At 36.5% G+C, this 20481-nt stretch overlaps 1 protein-coding gene across 1 annotated transcript in view; it reads left to right on the top strand.

The window, feature by feature from the left end:
• Positions 1 to 11377: 11377 nt before the first annotated feature.
• The window catches only part of antxr2a (ANTXR cell adhesion molecule 2a), a 42997-nt gene continuing 33893 nt past the window's right edge, over positions 11378 to 20481 (top strand). The window contains exons 1-9 of the mRNA XM_046841628.1: positions 11378 to 11890; positions 13826 to 13897; positions 15576 to 15647; positions 15857 to 15938; positions 16478 to 16582; positions 16674 to 16742; positions 17094 to 17174; positions 19479 to 19539; positions 19669 to 19764. Coding sequence (XP_046697584.1) covers positions 11751 to 11890; positions 13826 to 13897; positions 15576 to 15647; positions 15857 to 15938; positions 16478 to 16582; positions 16674 to 16742; positions 17094 to 17174; positions 19479 to 19539; positions 19669 to 19764 — 778 coding nt within the window. The 5' untranslated portion in view covers positions 11378 to 11750. The remainder of the gene's footprint in view (positions 11891 to 13825; positions 13898 to 15575; positions 15648 to 15856; positions 15939 to 16477; positions 16583 to 16673; positions 16743 to 17093; positions 17175 to 19478; positions 19540 to 19668; positions 19765 to 20481) is intronic.

Here is a 20481-nt window from a genome sequence, read left to right as displayed (position 1 = left end):
GCATATAAAAACTAGGTCCAAAGTGTCAATATTTTGTGTGAGCACAACTGTTATCTACCACTGCCTTAATTCTCCTGTGTATGAAATTCACCAGAGCTCCACCGGTTGTTGCAAATGTGCAGTTGTTTGTAGTGCACAAGATTTTATAAAGCATAATGCATAAAAAACATACTGTTTAAACATCAGTTATGTTACCAGCAGAGCTATGAAACTGTGATTGTTTTTAAATGAATATTTTATACAACTTTTTGATATAGAAATGTTCCCCACTAGGAAATAGACATTATAGCAATCTCATTGAACTTGCACCTATGACTATGCCTCAGGCCAAATGATGTTTGTGGCCATAAGCAAAATCCAGCTGTACGCTAGATATGCTCTCGTGGGCATGCACTGTTTTTCAAAATTTTTTTATTTTTTTGGTTCTCCCTTTCAGCAAATGCCTTGAGGAAGGGCTGTCAGCACAGCCAGCTACCTCTGAAAACTCTGACTGCATGAGCCGCTTGTGGCAGCATGAATCAAAGTCAGCAGACAACACTCTTTTTGTCCAGGCTCTAAGGGCCAGGCCTAAAGTCGACAGAGTTTTTGAGGAAACTTGAGTGCACATCTGCAGCGTGCTGTCTCCATGCTATGTGCAACTTTGCTCTTTGCCTCACAGCAGTGGGATCCAGGCTAAAGCACTCAGCAAAAAGTTCATCAAAGTTTAAGCTTCACCAGATAAAGGGGGGAGAGAAAACTGACATGTTATGATTAGATGGCTTTATCATAGCTGATTACAATAAATAAGCACTGGGCAAATTAAAGGCCAATATATCACAAGAGAAATCAAGCAGGTCCTTACAAGAGGATCCAACTTTCATTTACTATTCTACATTCCTATTTAATAAAGATGTAAGATTTGTACTTTTATTAATACAACACAACAAAACAGCATCCAAGTTATATGCACTTCATCAACATTCCATCACACCCTTAATCAATTCGACCTGAAAGGCAAAAGGCACATTTTTACTCTCTCAGTGGATTGTTTTTAGTTCTTTCACAAAACGTTTTAATTTAATCTCTTCATGATCCTGTGTGTGTGTGTGTGTGTGTGTGTGTGTGTGTGTGTGTGTGTGTGTGTGTGTGTGTCTGTTTTGTTAAAAGTTTGGGGAACCGTGACAGGACCAGCCCCTTTGAAGCAAAAATGGGAGACGTGTTCTTTGGAAGCTGGCCAGAACTGATGGCAGTGCTTGCCTTTTCTTCTCCTCTAATCACTCCCATACATTTTGCCTCAAGGAAAAGCACTGAGAATGTTGCCTGCAATGAAACACAGCTGAGTGAAAATTCTGCCTAAGCACAGTGTCCTTTCCTCTATCTAAGGTAAATCTTGTCACTTCACATTGATTTAACATTAGTCAAGAGTACAGCTCTGCAGCTCAGTGAAATATTGCATAGATTGGCAAAAGTTTACCAGTTTCATAAGCAGTTTCATTTGTTCTCATTTAGTCCGCGGTATATTTTCGACTGTGGATATCCATAATCAAAAGCAGCTCTTGATCATAGATTCTGGTGGGGCAGAATGACATAAATAATAACAGAACTTGCAACAGAATGCAAACTCAATCTATAATATGTTTAGAGTAAACCATAAGAGGAAATTATCCCATAAACAGTCAAGCAGCTGGTTTTGAGCAATTTGAAACATTTGTTGAATTGTTTTATATGGGGGGCGTACATCTATTAACCAAGGTTCTCAGGTTTCAAAATGTTTAGCCTAACTTCATCTCAAAAGAAAATTCTGGCACTGGAAAAAGGGGGACACATCTTTTCATATGCATGGAAAGCAAAGTCACCATGGTGTGCATGCATTTCTAATGAATTGACATTATAGAGGATAGTGGTAGCTCAGTAGTTAGGATTTTGAACTCTTGAACAGAAGGTCATGAATTCAAATCCCAGCTCCACCAAGTTGAGCAAGACTCCTAACCCTTAAATGCTCAGTGGTATAAATAAGATAATTGTAAGCCACTCTGGATAAGGGTGTCTGCTAAAGGCCATACATGTAAATGTGATCCAATCTATAATCCCCTTTACCCTCTGTTGATCTTTGCAATGCATCTTACAATAAAAAAGATTCAGTGTGTCATGGGCACATTGTCTGCAGATAGTCTTGCTAGAAATGTTGCTACAAAACAAGATATCTGCTGTCGCCTGGTATTTTATTACATAACTTACATAATTAAGTGTAACCCTTACATAAGTGGGTGTAGCTCTTGTATGCCCTACCATTACCAATGCTCTGCTTGCTGTTCCTCCTCCATGTCTCCTCTCTGAGCCTAAATAGTGAAGTAATTCATGATTGTGTAACATCTAAAAAGGCAAATCAGTGGAACATTGGCTTATTTCTGTCAAATTGAAATTTATGGACAAGCTGCCAGTGTCCATAGGGTTCATATAAAAAATTGTGTAACTTTGTAACTTACTTCCAAATACAGCATTCTCAATTTTCATTCACTGACACAAACTTTATTGTTCTTCATTTGAGGGATGATAAACACATGACCACATTTGACCAGAAGTTATTTTTAAATATTTAAACATATCCGGGAAAGTCATACACTTTGCCATCTGATTTAAACATGCAACCATGTGTTGCTTTCATAACAATGTGACACAAACACATTTGTATACAGCTCTGAAGAGAAAATATGGCATTTCCTAACAACCCACATTTCAGAGAAATAACAATGGGGGAGACATTTACAACAAATGAAGCATGCTTATGGTTTGTTTTGCCTATTTTGCCGCATGAGGTTTCTACTTGGATGAAAAAAACTAAATCAATATTTGTGAAAAAGAATGAGAGCTGAAGGGTTCAAGAAAAGTTGTTGTGATTTGATCTTCACAGGAAACTAGGCAAGCGTTCAACAAAGCTTTATGATTGATGGCAATAGTTCAACTCTTCCTCAAGGTCTATACACAATACAGGCCTTGATTTCAGCTTATGGATGCCACCCACTGGATGTTTGCGCATGCTAATGTGACCAGCCGCTCTTCTAAATGATTGGCATCTCGAAAAGGCAATGCAAAAGGTGTGTGTGTCCATCTGTCTGGAAAATGTGCTGTGTTGGTGTTGGTCCAGCCTTTAGACGTGGAAACCATATCAGAACAGTGGCCACTGCAGATGTGACTGCATCTCACTTGCTTTAGCCGTTTGTGTTATGCTTGGCTGAAATGACTGATATAATCTTTCGAGATACGCACTGGCACGGCCATCGCTGAGCAACAGAAAGAAATAATCGAGAAATAATGGCAGATCAAGTGTAACTCGCTCTAATTTCCAGTGGGGCATTCACATTAGGGATTTGGCGGCTCGGTTTGATAACTTTTGATTTTGACTTTTTGTGCTCTGTCCAAGCGAACTCACAATTATTTTATCTGGTTTTTTTTTTACATAAAAAAAAGAAAAATGGAAAAGACAACCCGTGAAATAATTATGCACATCCAAACAGAGAATGTCCTTGAAAACCTCACCCAAAATAAAGTCTCATCTTTTGAGCTTTCAAAAGATTCTCTGCCACTTTTGGGTTAATCATCAGTGACACAACACTTTTCTGAGCTGGTGAAAACTCCAATGCGAGAAAGCCGAGATAAGAAGATAACAAACATGGAAAAGTGACTACAGGCGGCAAGGGTGATGAGCCACTGAAAATGGCAGCTGTCATGCGAGTTGACGGGGAAGTGAGCGAGTGAAGGCCCTCGCTGTCTGAGCACTTTGTCACATGCTGTAGATACTTCAATGGCCAAAATGGAGATTTGGGACGGCATTCTTATCTTAGTGAATACAGAGCATTTTCGTCCCTCCAAATGGGAAGGCATGCGTGAACACCTAGGTAAATACATTACATGAAGTTCCTTTTTAGGCAACTTCGCAGGAAAAATAGCAAAAATACCCAAACTGTCCAATCAAATTTGCCAATCTGAATTTGTTGCTCCAAAGAAAGAAAAGCTCCTAGAAATAAATATATAATTCATGCGGTTAAGATGGCTTATTTATAATTTACTCCTTCCTTTAATGTGTACCAGAATATGTTGAATAATACAAAGCAAAAATTTGAGAATATTTACTCAGATCCTGGACAGATGCATTTAAAAAAATATAAAATATATTTAAAAAAATATTTTTTAAATATCAGCTTTAGGATGAAAAGCATCTTTGATTATACCTTTGATTATTTTAAATATTCTTCATGCATGTCATTTTAGTAAATGTTTTGAGAGACAAAATCATTAATGAAATGGATTGGATTATTTATATCAAAACATTAAAAATATGTAAGTAGCAATAAAATACATGTAAATAACTGCATCCACATAATTTGCTGTCAAATGTTTATTGTTGTTTGTCAGGGTATATGATTATATTTTAAAAAATGTGAACAATTTCCAAGAAGAATATATTTGTTAGCATAAAAAATATTAGAAATGAATTATATTGTAAATTACTTTACTGTATTATTTAGTGTAATGTAATGACAGATGTCCTTGCAAGCATACTTTCCCTTGCAGAGAACAATTACTAAAACTGTGAAGCTTTTCCAGTACAAGTGTGGCAATACTTGTTGTGACTGAGACTTCTCAAGTGACACTGAGTTCCTCAAAAGAACTTGCTCATGAGTGTGTGTGGTTTGCACTTTGTTTCGAATTTTGATTATGACGAGAAATAAAAGGAAGCAAAATTAGTTGCATTTCCTTTGACGCAGCAAAGTCTATGTTTGTTCATGTAAGCGGGTTGCACAATTCAGAACAAATTAGCCTGTGACATTTTTGACCATACTTAGGCCTGCTGTGACACTATGGCTATTTTCTCACAACAAAAGCTTGTGGGAAATAAAAGACATACAAGGTATTGACTCAGAAGGGGAAACAAAGCATTGCTGACATGAAGCCGTACAGCTTCAGGCAGGAAGTTGAGCAAACAATCAGCGGGAGCAGGTGTCATTTGATGGACAAAGCTGCCAGCACGAGGATGCTTGTCATGATGGTAAATAGAGAGATGAAAAGGAGCGAGAGAGAGAAAGAGAAAGACAGAGAGGGAAAGCGAGCGAGAGAGAAATTCGAATTGTAGTGGAGAAGGAATTTCATTTCGCTGCCTCCAAAATGGTTTTGGCTGATGGTAATGGAGACAAAAATAATGGAATCAATGAAAATGTTGCAAATGCTATTAAGGGAGTGGCTCAGGAACGTTGTGTATATTCAAATTATATAGCAATTCATAGCCTCACAATTGCAGATTTGAAAGGTTTCACATAAAAAAGTGTTTGGCTGATAAAAGACATTTAATATGAAAGAAATGTATTTGGATTTTATAGAACATTTTATTTTTGTGGTGTATTCAGGCTTATTTTGCTTTGTTTTACATTTTTATACAGTAGGTTATAATAATTGGTTATTTTCTTATAGAATATTGGACATTGTCCCTTCCGGTTTTAGGGATTGATTTCAAAAATCAATTTGTATTTATGGTTAATTTTAATTGCTAGTGTTCTACAGTAATATTCAGTACTCTAGTACATGCCCTCTGTAATCACACCATGGGTGAATTTTCACTTCATGCCTAGCATTACAAGGAAAGGCTCTGGATCATTAATGGCCATGAGCAAAAAAAAAAAAAAAAAGCAGTTAAAAATGTGACAAAAAATGAACAAATACAAATAAATATAAAAAACAACATTAATGGCAAAATATCCTGAATGTTATATTTTAGGTTAATTGCATCCAAGTCGGCTTTAGCAGTATGTTCTTTTAGAATCAGACTATGAGCAAGGTCTTACTGTGTCGCAACACCGCATTAAGCACATTTTATTTTATCTTTGGTGACGTTTCAGACTCATGCTGGTCAGCTTACTTTTCTGCAATCCCCCCCGCTACACTCTTTCTACCACCAACGCCCATTAACTGCACTGATTGAGTCTTCTTTACAGGTCAATCTTCACTTCAGCAGCCCTGTCTCCTTTGATTTCCCCTCATTCCCAGTGCAGAAGTGATCAGGAATGTGCAGGCACTCTGCAGAATCCCCTCATTAGGCTGACGGGCCCAGTCGAAGCACCCATTAACTCCATTCTCGCAAAATGCATCGTGCTGCCAGATAAGACGGATGAGAGGAGACACAAGGAGGGTGGGTGCCTGATTTTGACTGGAACTGTGTCAGTGCACAGCCAGCCGTGTTCAGAAAATCAGTGATGGACGTCTGTCTGCAAAGTGTCCAGCAGCACAGACATTTCCGTTGAGTCTGCACAGCAGAATTAATTTTTTGTTTCATTGCCACTAATTTTGCCACTAATCCATATTTCACTGTTTGTACATCATTATTCGTTTCTGGCCTACACTGACCTTATGCTGCTGGATGGTCTCACATGGATGTTGTAAAAACAGTTTATACCGGTCTCACCATTTTTCCACTGATAATCTCATCAGGATATTGTACAATTGGACTAAAAACTTGTGTTGAAATAATAATAATTATCCAGTGCTCAACCAATAACAATAATTAACAATATACATACTAACAAATGTCCTTTTGGGTCTGGTTCCTCTCAACATAATCTTCCCTAATCCTAATTTATTGAATTCACTTGCTACTGTTACCTCTGTCTTTCTAATTACAGATCCAAATCTGTAAAATTAATTTGGATTATATTTACTAATAGATTGTATATTGATTCCTGCTACCAAGACAGACTGTGTCTAATTATTGCAACATGACTGGCAGAAAAAAAGCAGGCAGAGGGCATTTCGCCTTTTTTCTTGTGGGTGGTTGTGAAGATGCAAATGTACATTTTAACATTTTGCACACTCATTTTATCTTGAAAGTCATTGTGTGTCTAATTAAAGTATGTATAATCTGCTGCTTTGCTTTGTGTGTAAATGGCGTCTCAATAGTTCTTTATAAAAACCACTAATAAGATCTCAGAAATGCTGCTTTTAGAGTGCATGTAAAGTTCTTGTTCTGGATTAGCTATTGTTTTGGACTAGCAATATCTTAAAATATCCATCAGTGCAAAAATGCTATCCATGTGAAATAATTTCAGTAGAGTGAAGTGAAGACAGAAAAAAACACCAGAAACACTTTATTTGGTTTTGTTACTTTTTTTTTGCATTTTTGGTGGCTGGAAATCTTTCAGTGAATTTTATTTTATTTTTGTAGCATTTTAACAATAGACATTGTCAAAAAAATTGCTTTACAGAAATCTTTTAAATCATTAGATATCTCGTGAACTACCTGAGACAACACAAAACAAAACGTACTCAAAAGTGAGACACAGAATAGTTGAATTAATTCTGTTCCTTTTTTCACAATTGTATACTACAGAATAAGTATACCAAATGTCTTAAAAAGAAGTTCAGAATAAACATATAGTGTATGAAAGTTTAAAAATGACAGTCCTCCAGTTCTCAGAACAAACATATAGTATCCAGGTAAGATTTTCTGAAGAAGAAAATGTAAGACTTTGGTTTGCATGGGAATAAAATTAATACAAAAAAACAAGGCCTTGGTTAAGGACTTCAGTAAACTTACTGTTTACTCTCTTCAAGGCACAGCACTTTTAGCATGAAATTAATCCTACACCTTTATCCTTTTCATGGAACTTTACTCTTAATGAGTTTTAACACCTCAATGAATCTTGCAATTAGTTCAATTGTTTTCCTTGTCACTTCTGATTATTCATACCACTGTAATGTCCATGACAAAAGAAGTGAAATAAAACTTAAACTAAACTATGAGGATGATATATTTCCAAACACATCAACATAATCAAGTGTGGGATACACATACTCTGTATGCCCAAACCCTTTAAGAGGCGTCAAATGAATATACCAAATGTGACAATTATGGGTGTAACAGTGTATGGCAATTAAAAAGATTTGATTGTGTTTAATTCTTACTTTCATTAAAAATGCATTTCATGGCTTAAAGTGTGACATTCTGTAATCCGTCATTGTATTAATCAGAATGCATCTTCAAGTTTTCACTTATGATAAGTCAGCTAATCAGATCAAATTAATTCGAGCAGTAGATTTAAACAGGAAAGAAAAAGGAAGGGAAAAAGTGTGACAAACAGTGACATCAAATACTTCAAATGACATGAAATACATGATATAATACGATTTTTAAAAAATGGTGACTATTTATTCACAGTGTGGATAAGTCTTAAGAGAAGATATAGCAAAGTTCGGGGGGGGGTGTGAGGGTGTGTGTACGTGTGACCATCTTAACAAAACGTGTCCACATAATGGAAATAAATAAATTACTGAATTGATTACATCAAAATTTATTTAGCTAAAAAACTTTTTGGTAACTGAGACAAAGTAGGCATATTCAGGATTATATATATAACCCAGCAATACACCTAAATATTAGATATATTAGATATTTGAAGAATATATACAGTACACTATATTGCCAAAAGTATTCACTTGTCTGCGAGTAACATCCGATTCTTAATCCATAGGGTTGAATATGATGTTGGCCCACCCTTTGCAGCTTTAACAGCTTCAAATTTTTTGGGAAGGCTTTTCACAAGGTTTAGGGGTGTGTTAATGGGAATTTGTAACCATTTTTCCAAAAGCGCATTTGTGAGGTCAGACACTGATGTTGGACGAGAAGGTCTGGATCACAGTCTCCACTCTAATTCATCCCAAAGGTGTTCTATTGGGTCGAGGTCAGGACTCTGTGCAGGCCAGTCAAGTTCTTCCACACCAAACTCACTCAACCATGTGTTTATGGATCTTGCTTTGTGCACTGGTGCGCAGTCATGCTGGAACAGGAACAGGCCGTCCCCAAACTGTTCCCACAAAGTTGAAAACATGAAATTGTCTAAAATGTCTTGGTATGCTGAAGCATTAAGAGTTCCTTTCACTGGAACTAAGGGACCAAAGCTCAACTCCTAAAAAACAACCCCACACCATAATCCCCCTCCACCACACTTTACACTCGGCACAATGCAGTCAGACAAGTATCGCTTTCCTGGCAACCGCCAAACCCAGACTCGTCCATCTGATTTCCAGACATTGAAGCGTGATTTGTCTCTCCAGAGAACACATCTCCACTGCTCTAGAGTCCAGAGGCGTGCTTTACACCACTGCATCCAATGCTTTACATTGCACTTGGTGATGTAAGGCTTGGAAGCAGCTGCTTGACCATGGAAACCCATTCCATGAAGCTCTCTACGCACTGTTCTTTAGCTGATCCGAAGGCCACATGAAGTTTAGAGGTCTGTAGTTATTGACCTTGCAAAAAGTTGGGAACCTCTGTGCACTATGTGCCTCGGCATCTGCTGACCCTATGTTGCCTAACACTTCGTGGCTGAGTTGCTGTTGTTTCCAATCACCTTTACTTTGTTATAATACTACTAACATTCTTTCACAAATGTTTGTAGAAGCGGTCTGCATGCCCAGGTGCTTGATTTTACACACCGGTAACCATGGAAGTGATTTTATATACTTGACTTTGGAATTTATTTATTAATATAGTAGTGCCGAACACTAACAGAATCAGCTGATTTCTTTCTGTCCATGTATGTGATCTAGCTGTCATGAACTTTGGCTTATGTTAATAACATGTAAACGGAGTTCAACATAAATTATATACAGTGGAATTCCAGATATGAATAGTTAGTAAAATAGCATACCCTGAGGCTGTGTAAACACTTTGTGCTTAGTTAGTTCTTTGTGCTTATGTCTACGTGGACAGGAAGCACTATCAAGTGCATACATGTCTGCAATCAAAGGAAGTCTGCAAGTAATCATGGAATATCCCAGTGGAATGTTTAACTGCATATGGTCCATAGTGACACAATTTCTGGTTTGGATTTGAATGTGTGGGGGATTTTTTGATCTGAAGCAATTTGGTTAAATGTCATATTTCTATGAGGATGCAAGTAAGTGAAGTATTTCAAAAGATATCCAATAAGACCAATACAATACGAATACCTACATGTGCAACTCTAACATTTAACAAGTGTCAGTTAAATCAAGGTTACGTTTTCAAGAATCCTTCAGGATTTAGGTTTACACCCTTAATGTGTTTAAGTGTGTACACTCATAAAGCTGATAAGAACAACATGGTGACACAAGGAACATAGCTGTCTTACAGCCACACCATCACTTGTTCAATCCTGATCTTGGTTTTTATGGAGTTTCACATGTTTTCTCTGTGTACACATGCATTTCCATCAGATTCTTTGGTTTCCTTCCACCTCCCAAAAACATGGCAGTAAGCAGATGGGCTACAATAATTTCATCTATGTTTGTGTGTGTGTGTGTGTGTGTGTGTGTGTGTGTGTGTGTGTGTGTGTGTGTGTGTGTGTGTGTGTGAGATGATCTGGTTTTCCTGTCATGGTGTATACCCAAATCTGTGATGATATATAGGCTTTGGGATCCACTACAACCGTGTGTGTGTGTGTGTGTGTGTGTGTGTGTGTGTGTGTGTGTGTGTGTGTGTGTGTGTGTGTGTGTGTGTGTAATGATCTGGTTTTCCTGTCATGGTGTATACCCAAATCTGTGATGATATATAGGCTTTGGGATCAACTACAACCGTGGCCAGGATAAACCAAATACTAAAGTTAAATAAATAAATATAAACTAAACTAAATCTAAACTCAATTACATAATGAAATAATAAAATAAACCCATCCAAGTGTACCACATCATGCATAATAATGAACCGGACAAAAATAAATGCGCCAGCTGTACACAAATCAAAAACAAAAAAAAGGAAGTAAATAAATCTAATAAATGTACATAAAGACAAAGTAGACAAGAGCAGAAATGTGAACAAAAAAAAAAAAATATATATATATATATATATATATATATATATATATATATATATATATATATATATATATATATATATATATATAAATTAGAAATGAAGGTAGAACATGGATTGTTTGTTGTTTATTTCAAACTTATGTTTGACTAAAACAATATTTATTAGATCATGTAGTTAGTCCACAGAAGCACCACTTTTTTATTCTCTTTAAGCAAACAACTTCCTGAACACCTTCAGGTTTCTATTGTTTCAAATGATTACATATATAATAAAATGTCAACATCAACTTGATATAATGACTCAGTCTTCCCTTTTTTTTTTTTTCAAACCCAGAATTTCCTGACAGCACAAGACTTACGTCAGCATGAATATTATTAGTGACCTACTTTATTCATTTTTGGGGTTGAACTAATATTCTTATAAACTATTACCAAATGTAAACTAATTCATAACGTCCTTTATAACGGTTTCTCGAATCGAGAAAGGTTTCTCTCCACCCACACCCTTCAGCTGTTGGATGCACCACCCCGGTTCTTCCCCGCAACATCTGTCTGCGCATGCGCATTACGTCGTTGCCTTTCCTCTGTCGAAAAAGTTTTGCAAACTGACCAAAAGTCTACAACTTGTCAACCCCTAAGGTTTTTCTACCAGTTAAATGTAGGATAAACGCAACAGGATGAAGCAATCGCGGTAATGTCGTCACAATGTTTATTCATCTACAGGAAGGATTGTAGGACATTATAGATCATTGCAAAACATCTGGGCCATGTTGCGCCAGAGTGGGGTATGCAAGCGAGCCGCTATTGTTCTCCTACTTCATTTGTCACTCCTGGGACTGCACTGACAACACGACACGGTTTGGTGGATTTTTTTAATATTGACTTATTAATATATGTGTGTTATCGCTACTGAGCAAATCTGAGCAGAAACCATGAAGAAGATTTTGTGTATGGAGAAGAATTGGAGTGTGGCAGTCACAGCACTTCTGCTGCTCGGGTTCATTCCGTCTTTCAGAGCAGATACTGCTCCATCTTGTCATGGAGCTTACGACCTCTACTTCGTGTTGGACAGGTTAGTGAACGACTTCTGCACACCTCATAGTCCTGCTTTATCAGATAACACCTTTCGTACAGATGCTTCCAAACTAGTCCTATGATCTTATCCTAAATGTTTACACATCAGTTGGATTTTTTAACCAAGACACGTTCACAAAGTATACAGCTTTACACAAATCTGGGTGTAGATCTACGTTCGGGCTCATAATAAGCAAGGCAACATGAGCAAAGAAAAACTTTTGCGAGGACAGGAAGCAATCTTGGGAGAAACCAAGGGTAATCACCATCTCATGGGTAAAACCGGATAGTACGATTATAAATTACTCTTCTTAGTTGTTTTCCTGTAAAGTCAAACTGTAGTTAGTGTTGAAGAAGGATATTCATGAGAGTCCTGAGATGAGCAGGGGGCAATTTTTGTGTCCACAGCAGCAGTTCTTAGGAACGAGTCTGAGATTGTAAACTGATGCAAGGGTGAGACTTGGGCATAATGTGTAAAGGCCTTTGGTGAGTGGTTCTCAAGCTCTTTGATTACAGGACCATTTTAACTAATAAAAAAAACCCCTTCTTTCAGCTTCTCCCATTAGGGGTCGCCACAGCGGATCATCCGCATGTTTGATTTGGCACATGTTTTTGTGCACTTCCTTAATGCAACCCTCCCAATTTATCCCCGGGCTTGGGACCGGCACTAAGAGTGGCTGGGGTCGGTTTCCAGACCAGGGATTGAACCCGGGCTGCAGTGGTGAGAGCGCTGCATCCTAACCACTAGACCACCAGGGGACCGTGCCATTTTAACTAATAAAAACACTTAAATGATCAGTCTAAGCCTGAAAGAACTCAGTAATAAATATAATAGCATTTGATAACAACCAGTGTTGATTTTCACAATTGAAATAAACAAAAATAAGCAACTTCTCAGTTTTGCTTTATGGACATCACCTTGAAATCCTTTGCCTTACAACACAAATGACTACCTATAGAGACACCTCCATATTTGCTGAGAAGTTTTGAAGCAGGATTGTTGCTTACTTTTAAGAGAGAAATATATCTCTGCATTATCCTGACTCTAGTATAGGTATGACTAATCATAAGAAACCTATCCAACTGATGTAATACAAATCCAGTTTTACTCCTTGAATCATTGTCCTCACTAAGATCATCCTGATTCTAAGTTTGCACAGATGCAACAGCTTTTTCATTTCTCCCTATAGGCCATTTGTGTGTATGAATTATTAATGTATAATTATTGGCCAATTGCAAGCTGTAGCTGTTTTAACCCCAGTGTACAAAACTGCTCTGAAAGAGAAAAATATGCTGATTATTAAGGTTTTGAAGTTTCCTGCCTATAGGTTATTCAAAATGTCAAGTAAGAGAAGAAAATCCAAATGCCTTTGTCAAGTAGTGTTTGAAATTATGGCATGAGTCCAGTTGGCTTAAACTACTTTTCCTCCCAGCTCTACATGAACAGTCTGTAGAAACTTAACGAGAGGAAATGAGGAAGAAGGAAAATTCTTATATTTATTCTTTATCTTGCCTGTTTAGGTGCATGCTTATCTTAATTTTCTTATCTCTTAATAAAGGGATGGTTGACCAACACCCTGATACTAAGGAAATTCCAAGATGAAGGCTTGAAATCAATCTTTGCTGTACATATGGAGTGAAGATATATACTTTTTTGTTATTATCTCTCTGAATCTATTTCTAGAACTCCTTATAAGGCTTCCCCATAACACTAATGAGAGCCTCAGTTTTTGTCAAGACTCATGTATTGTCATTTTAAGTACTTCTGCAAAGGCACATGAAATGTTACTTAAATATACAGGCAAGTTATAATTTCTTGTGCACCAGAGATTTTCAGAATTTATGTAAGATGTACCAAACACATTACCTATACATTTATTTAAACCAATATTTCGATGATCCTCACTGACTGTTTTTATCCTCTTTATTACAGGTCGGGAAGTGTCTCGACTGATTGGGTCCAGATCTATGAGTTTGTGAGAAATCTTGTAGAACGATTTGTGAGGTAAGAGGCCCTTTTCCCTAAGAACATTTGAAAATATAGGCAAGATAAATGAATTATAGTGTCTTATACTGTGAAACCGAGTGCACAATTTAACTCATCTTACCACACATCCGACTTGGAAAGGATTTTCAGGGGGGGATTTGAGATATGGAATAAACAAAAAAAAAGGCCTGATGAATGTTGAACTTACGTAACGTTGACTCAATGTATGTGCCAGTACAGACGGTAGCGACCTAGCCAGAAGAAAGCAGTCTGCTTGAGAAAATAGCAAAGGGAGCAGGTGGGAGTGGGTGGCAGGGAGGCTCAGTCTTCTGGGCTGTGAGAATGGCCATTTGCACCAAAACCTTCCAACGCCACACTTATCCCTCACACATAACGGTAGGAGAGGCAGAGAATGTACTTTAAGGAATGGCGCGCGAGAGTAGACCAGCACAGACTGCTCTTGACTTTGACACTCTTCTGTTGCACCATGTGGAATCTGCTGGCCCTTTTCCTGTTCTTGCTCTCTCTCCCTTTCTCTCGCTCTCTCTCTTGCTCATTCTCTCAATCTCTCTGTCTCTCTCTTGTTGTTTCTTTGTTCAGTGTTAGATAGACCAGCTGTATCAAACGTTAATTAAATCATTAGTCCAAAGAGGATTTGCTAGGAGATCCCTAGTCGCCTCAGTATTGTACGATAGAAGACTCAACAGTTCTGCCGTGAGAGTGGATTTAAAGTTTGAACTCATTGACACAACCTTAAACTTGCTTAACTTAACAGCACACTCGCCAGCCATTCTTGTGTGTCTGTGAATTAATCATGCTCTAAAATATTGAAAATGATGATTGATGTTTCTTGTCAGTAGAGGTTGCCTAGTTGAGCATATTGGCTCTGTTTTCATGAATAATCTCATGTGGGGGATGATTGCAGGTTGAATGTGTCAACGAAGTGCGAAAAAGCGGCACCTCTCCTTATGCTCATGAGTCCTGAGACCTGACTAGCTGTGAGGTCTGAAACCCAACATGTTTCAGTGCTGTATTAGCTTCAGTGACAGAAGGTTGAGAGAAAGCCCAACTGCTTGATGAGCCCGGTCAATAATCAGTAGTTTATGTCCAAAGATTTCATTGTTTATCCGTGTCTAGTTTTTATACGGGGGAATAAATCACATGTAAAAATTATTCAAGGAACATATAAGAGACCAGAATGATGGCACTTGAAGTTGTGGGTTTATATAAATATAAAAAAAATCATTCGTGGATGTGCAGGGTGAGTCACTCAGCATGTTGTCGGATTAATCATTTACTTCCTCTTGAAGGAATTTTTACAACTATGTCACATCCTTTTATTAGATTGTCACAGAGACATCTTATTCATAGCATAAGTCCGCTGAGACTCACAGAATCTAAAGCTGTATTATGTCTTGATATGGCAGAGGACATTTTTTCTTAAGGTGCAATTATGTGTAGGAACTAAATGTATAGGAATAGATTTCTTATAATCATTTGAACCATTCGGTCTTGTCTGCACTTTGAAGTGGAACGATATTAAAAGAATAAGTATTAATTTATTTATTTATAGTTAAATGTCCACAATGATAGTTAATGTACTTGAATAATTCTATTATTATTTCATAATACTGTTAATTTGAAATACTATATGCCCAAATAACATATGTATAAATGTTGTGTATTTTCTTTTCAGCCCCAATATGAAGGTTTCATTTATTGTTTTCTCATCAAGTGCAGAAGTTATTTTGCCTATCACTGGAGACAGGTACAGTTGCGTTCGATTGACTGTTTTATAATGCTTTCTACCGGCTGCAGACTTTTTTATTGTATATGCTTTATAAACTTAAGAAGCAAAACCTGCTATAAATTTTTTATAGAATTGAAAATGACAGTATCTCTGAGCATCTATGACCTTTGTTAGATTATGTTCATACATTAAATGCACCACTGCCTTAATATGCTAATGTATTTCAGAACAATGATAGAGGAAGGCTTACAGAAACTGAGTAAAGTTACACCTGCAGGTGAGACGTACATGCATGAAGGAATTAAAAAGGTGAACAAGAATTTTTACCCTCTAGACTTGTGAAGGTATTTAGGATATTGGACTGGAAAAAGACTGCACATCTCACATGTGTTTAACTGTATCTAATTCAATGCACAGTTTGCATAACATACTTCACATATCGAGTAAGCTCATTTTACTGGACAGAATGTTTACATTATATTCTCCCTTTTACTGTTATCCCCAAATTATAAATGAGCAATATGTATGTTTACATATTATATGTATTTTGACTTGATTTAATAGATGATTTTACAGTGGCATGTTTAGAGTTTAAGGTAAACTGGTTTCAATCACATAAGTGATAAGAATTAAGTGTTTGTCTTTTTCGGGACATCATTCAATATCCTTGCCCTGAACCCTCAACACTTTGTTCCTTGTTACTTTTGCCTGAATGCATATTATAAATTAATTAAACGTTCAGTATGTATGTATATGTATGTGTGTGTATATATATATATATATATATATATATATATATATATATATACACACACACACACACATTCTCACACCAATGTTTTCTTCAGGCAACTGAGCAGATGAAAGGACAAACCAAAAAGTCATCAAGCATCATAGTTGCTTTGACAGATGGGAAGCTTGCTGTATATGTCCATGAACTTACTGTAAAAGAGGTACAGTCATTTATATGCTGTGACTTTTTATATAGCTGAGTGTGGTGCTGCAGTGGAATGTTATACCTTTTTCCTGTGTCTGTTCTTGCAGGCAGATGTAGCAAGGCAGTACGGAGCTCGTGTATATTGTGTTGGTGTTAAGGACTATGACAAAGATCAGGTAAATAAAGCTTTTTTTTTTAAATTATTAATATGATTTTGAATGCACCAAAGTTGATGAAAAATGCCCTTCTGGAAAATGTAGCACTGCTATAAACAATTGAAAATGAAAAGATAGTTTTGTTGTAATTTTTATTACAATAATTTCTTTGTTCTTTCACATTTGAATATGGTTATTTTGCTGAGTACCAACTTTTGTTCAGTTTGTACTTAGACAACCTCTAATGTTTCTTCCTGTGTGGATAAGAGATGAAAGACAGATTTTGGAGAGGAAACACTTAGCCACAAGCACAAGTTCATGAAAATTCATTTCTGGTCACCGTTGAACTTGTTTCAATGTTTCTGTCTACAGCTGTCTGACGTGGCTGATAGTGTAAATCAAGTCTTTCCAGTGAAAGATGGATTTAAGGCTCTCAAAGGAATTGTTAATTCGGTAAGTTACTTTGTTCTTTGTATGCAATTTGTATGAAGGTTTTAAAGATTAAATTTTGCTCTTTTTGATTTGAGTTACCAAATAATCCACTACAGTAAATGTATATTATTGTGTGTGGTATATCACATATCAAGTGCAATTGTCTTTTGAACAAACTGACTGGAACAAATAATAATTCTTTAAATAAAATTCAGGTCTTGTCTCCAAATTGTCTATAAATGCTGTTGCATGACATTTAGTGATCTGTTTAACCAGACTGCAATGACCCTGACTCACTGTTTACATAATGCATTTCTAACAATTACAGTCTTTGCATAATTTGATGTTTCCCCATAACACCGTAATTTAAGTTTCCCACATTTTGTAACGTTACAACCAGAAACTAATATAAATTTTATTAACAGGTTGAGTCACAGTGGTTATTGATAATCAAAAACTATTGATTGAATAGGTGATTCTGTATCTGCAGTATATGGATTTTCCTGCATTTCAAGTTTAGATTTTGTTTTTCATACTTATAGGTTTCAATTTCAATTCTAGGTTATTATATATATATATATATATATATATATATATATATATATATATATATATATATATATATATATAATTTATATTAATATAAATTGTGAAAGGCCAATGGGATAAATAGTTATGCAAGGCACTGTACATTTAATTAATATAACCTGCTTATTTATTCCAAAATATCTACAGTTAAGTAAACTCTGACAAATTGGTTTTATGTTGGCTTGGGAATATTGTACGTTGGCAATATTACGTTACAATATTACGTTGGCAGTATTGTACTGGTAGAAAAAATGATGTGCTGTTATGCTAACAGAAAACCTAATGCAACACTTACATGAGATTGTGTATAAGTGAATTTACAATTATATGTAAGTATGTTATTATAAACTGTCATCATCATATGCATCTATTTACCATAGTTATGCTTTCATAATTATTCGTAATAATTATTCATAATGATTATGTTTGTTATAATTGATTACATATTTGTTCTTAAAAACTACTTCTATCATGTTCTATCAACTACCAGCTAAGCCTACTTGGGCAGAGGAATAAATGAGCCTTGGAAAACAGGCATTCTCCAGTGATTAGTAATCCAGGAGGCTGGGCTATTTGTTCTCATGATACTAGCTGCTCAGATTTTTAGGATTTGAGATCATCTGTGCAGCATTGCTGTGAGAGCCTAAAGTAGATTTAGCTTTGATTTCTGCAAAAAAGAATTTAATGTTTGTTCCACGCATGAATTTAAATAATGTTGCTGCAGTTCTAATATTTTTATTCCAATGTCCAGTTGAACAGTATATCTTTATTTGCATAATGAACATTATATGGAAGGAACTGTTTTACTATATAAATGTAGTAGTAAATATGAAATGCTTCAGTGCATCGTTTTAGTGTAATTGGCTAGGATTGTTACTTTGCTTTTGCAGACTCAGCTTGTTTCACTGATAGGAGTCATCTGCTTTTATTTTAACAATGAGAGAGCTTGCTGTGTGAGCACTGTGGTTTCATTACAGGCAGTAAATATGACCTCACCTAAAATAACAGCCTATCATACCTATCTGTGCCTATTTAGATGCACTTCCATTTGAGCCATCATCTTGTTTTCAGGCCTTTCCTCAGGCAGTGAGAACAGCTTAATTCTTTCATCAACATCTAAACTTGTATACATGTCAAACTCGAGAAATGAACTCAACAACCCCTCTGATATCGCACCAGAGAGTTGTAGATAATAGAGTAACTGCGGTATCTTTAGGATCCGCCGTCAAGAATAGATGATGTTTACTTCCCTCCTCTAATGATGGGATTGTTTATCATATGTCATATTTAATCAGCTCTTTTTATACTCACCCAGCACTTCAGACTGAAGCCTCATCTCCAGTACCGCTCATTCCAAACACCATATATTTTGGTTAAAATTGTCTTTTTGCTGGTCCTGTCTGGAGATTTGCATAGTTTGTCCTCCGTTGATTTATATAGATGATAGGAGAGGTGACTGTAGGATCATACAGGCCTTTTTATATGGTAATGTCAGCCTGGAGACTCTAATAGAGCTGAAGATGGCCAGTGGTGGCAGATCATTTTTCCATAACAGCCGACATAGTTCTTTCTTTGCTGCAGTGTATGTGACAGTCTTTTCATTGATCCATATAGTGCTTAGCATGAGCAATGCTGAAGCCTTATCAGATGCGCAGTGGTGAGGGGAGAAAACACAGTGCAGAATAAATTGACACCGATATTTCCACTGATGGTAGATGATGAACTTTTTGCTTGCAGATCCTAAAGCAGTCATGCACGGAGATCTTAACAGTGGAGCCGTCCAGTGTCTGTGTGAACCGTGAGTATCTTGAGACTCCCTAATTTTGCTGATGCGTGCATGTGTTGATTTGAGTGCGCATAACCATTTTGTGAGGTCAGCTATCAGGTGTGCTTCTAATTATGTTCTTATCTGGTTAACATACCACAGAGTCTTTTGACATGGTCCTCCGGGGGAATGGATTTATGCAGGGCAGAGTCCAGGATGGGGTCCTTTGCAGCTTTCTGGTGGATGGTCAAACTTACAGTAAGTGCAGACAATCCATAATCCATATTTATCACAACATTAAAAAAAATTAACGAGTGCAACATGAAGCATTCTCAGTCAGAGATTAAGATGTGCTGAACATGGTCAATATTAATTAGTCACTGTAGAATTATTACTTATTTCACAGCTAAATTCAACAAACCCTTAAAAGGCCCAAAAATCTGCATGGATTTTATGTTAGAGCTGTGTGTTAGACTGACCTCTAATACCCTAATAAACAAATGAATGACTTAATTGTGTGCCTCTGTGATCTGAACAGATCATGCAATAGCAGACAATAGTCATAAATCTGTCAGCTAGTTTAGCAGATTCAAAACTCGAGTGTGTTGCCCAATCCAATGATTTTTGCCTTAGAGAAGCAAAATTATTCTAGTAAAATATGACCAGCTATTCAACACAGACTAAGATATTAAGATATAGTAAAGTAAAGTAGTCATATTCCTGTACACAGTGTATTTGTGACCTCAGCAAAATATTTAATTTTTATAGTATAGTATAGCTAGCATCATAATTTTTTTCTTGATATCTGCAAAGTGACACATTGTGTGTGTTGTTCTGGCAGAAGTGTCATATGACAGATTTGTTCAGTTTTTTCTTTTTTTCCCCCCACTTACCTGCAAATTCAACATTTTAACATGCCAAAGAATAAATTAGAGTCAGTGGAAAGTAGAGTGATTTCTACACCTGTTATTTTTA

The sequence above is a fragment of the Silurus meridionalis genome, chromosome 27, assembly GCF_014805685.1.
Source record: "Silurus meridionalis isolate SWU-2019-XX chromosome 27, ASM1480568v1, whole genome shotgun sequence".
Lineage (NCBI taxonomy): Eukaryota > Metazoa > Chordata > Actinopteri > Siluriformes > Siluridae > Silurus > Silurus meridionalis.
Note: the sequence above shows the minus strand (reverse complement) of the source record. Positions and strands in the feature narration are given on the sequence as shown.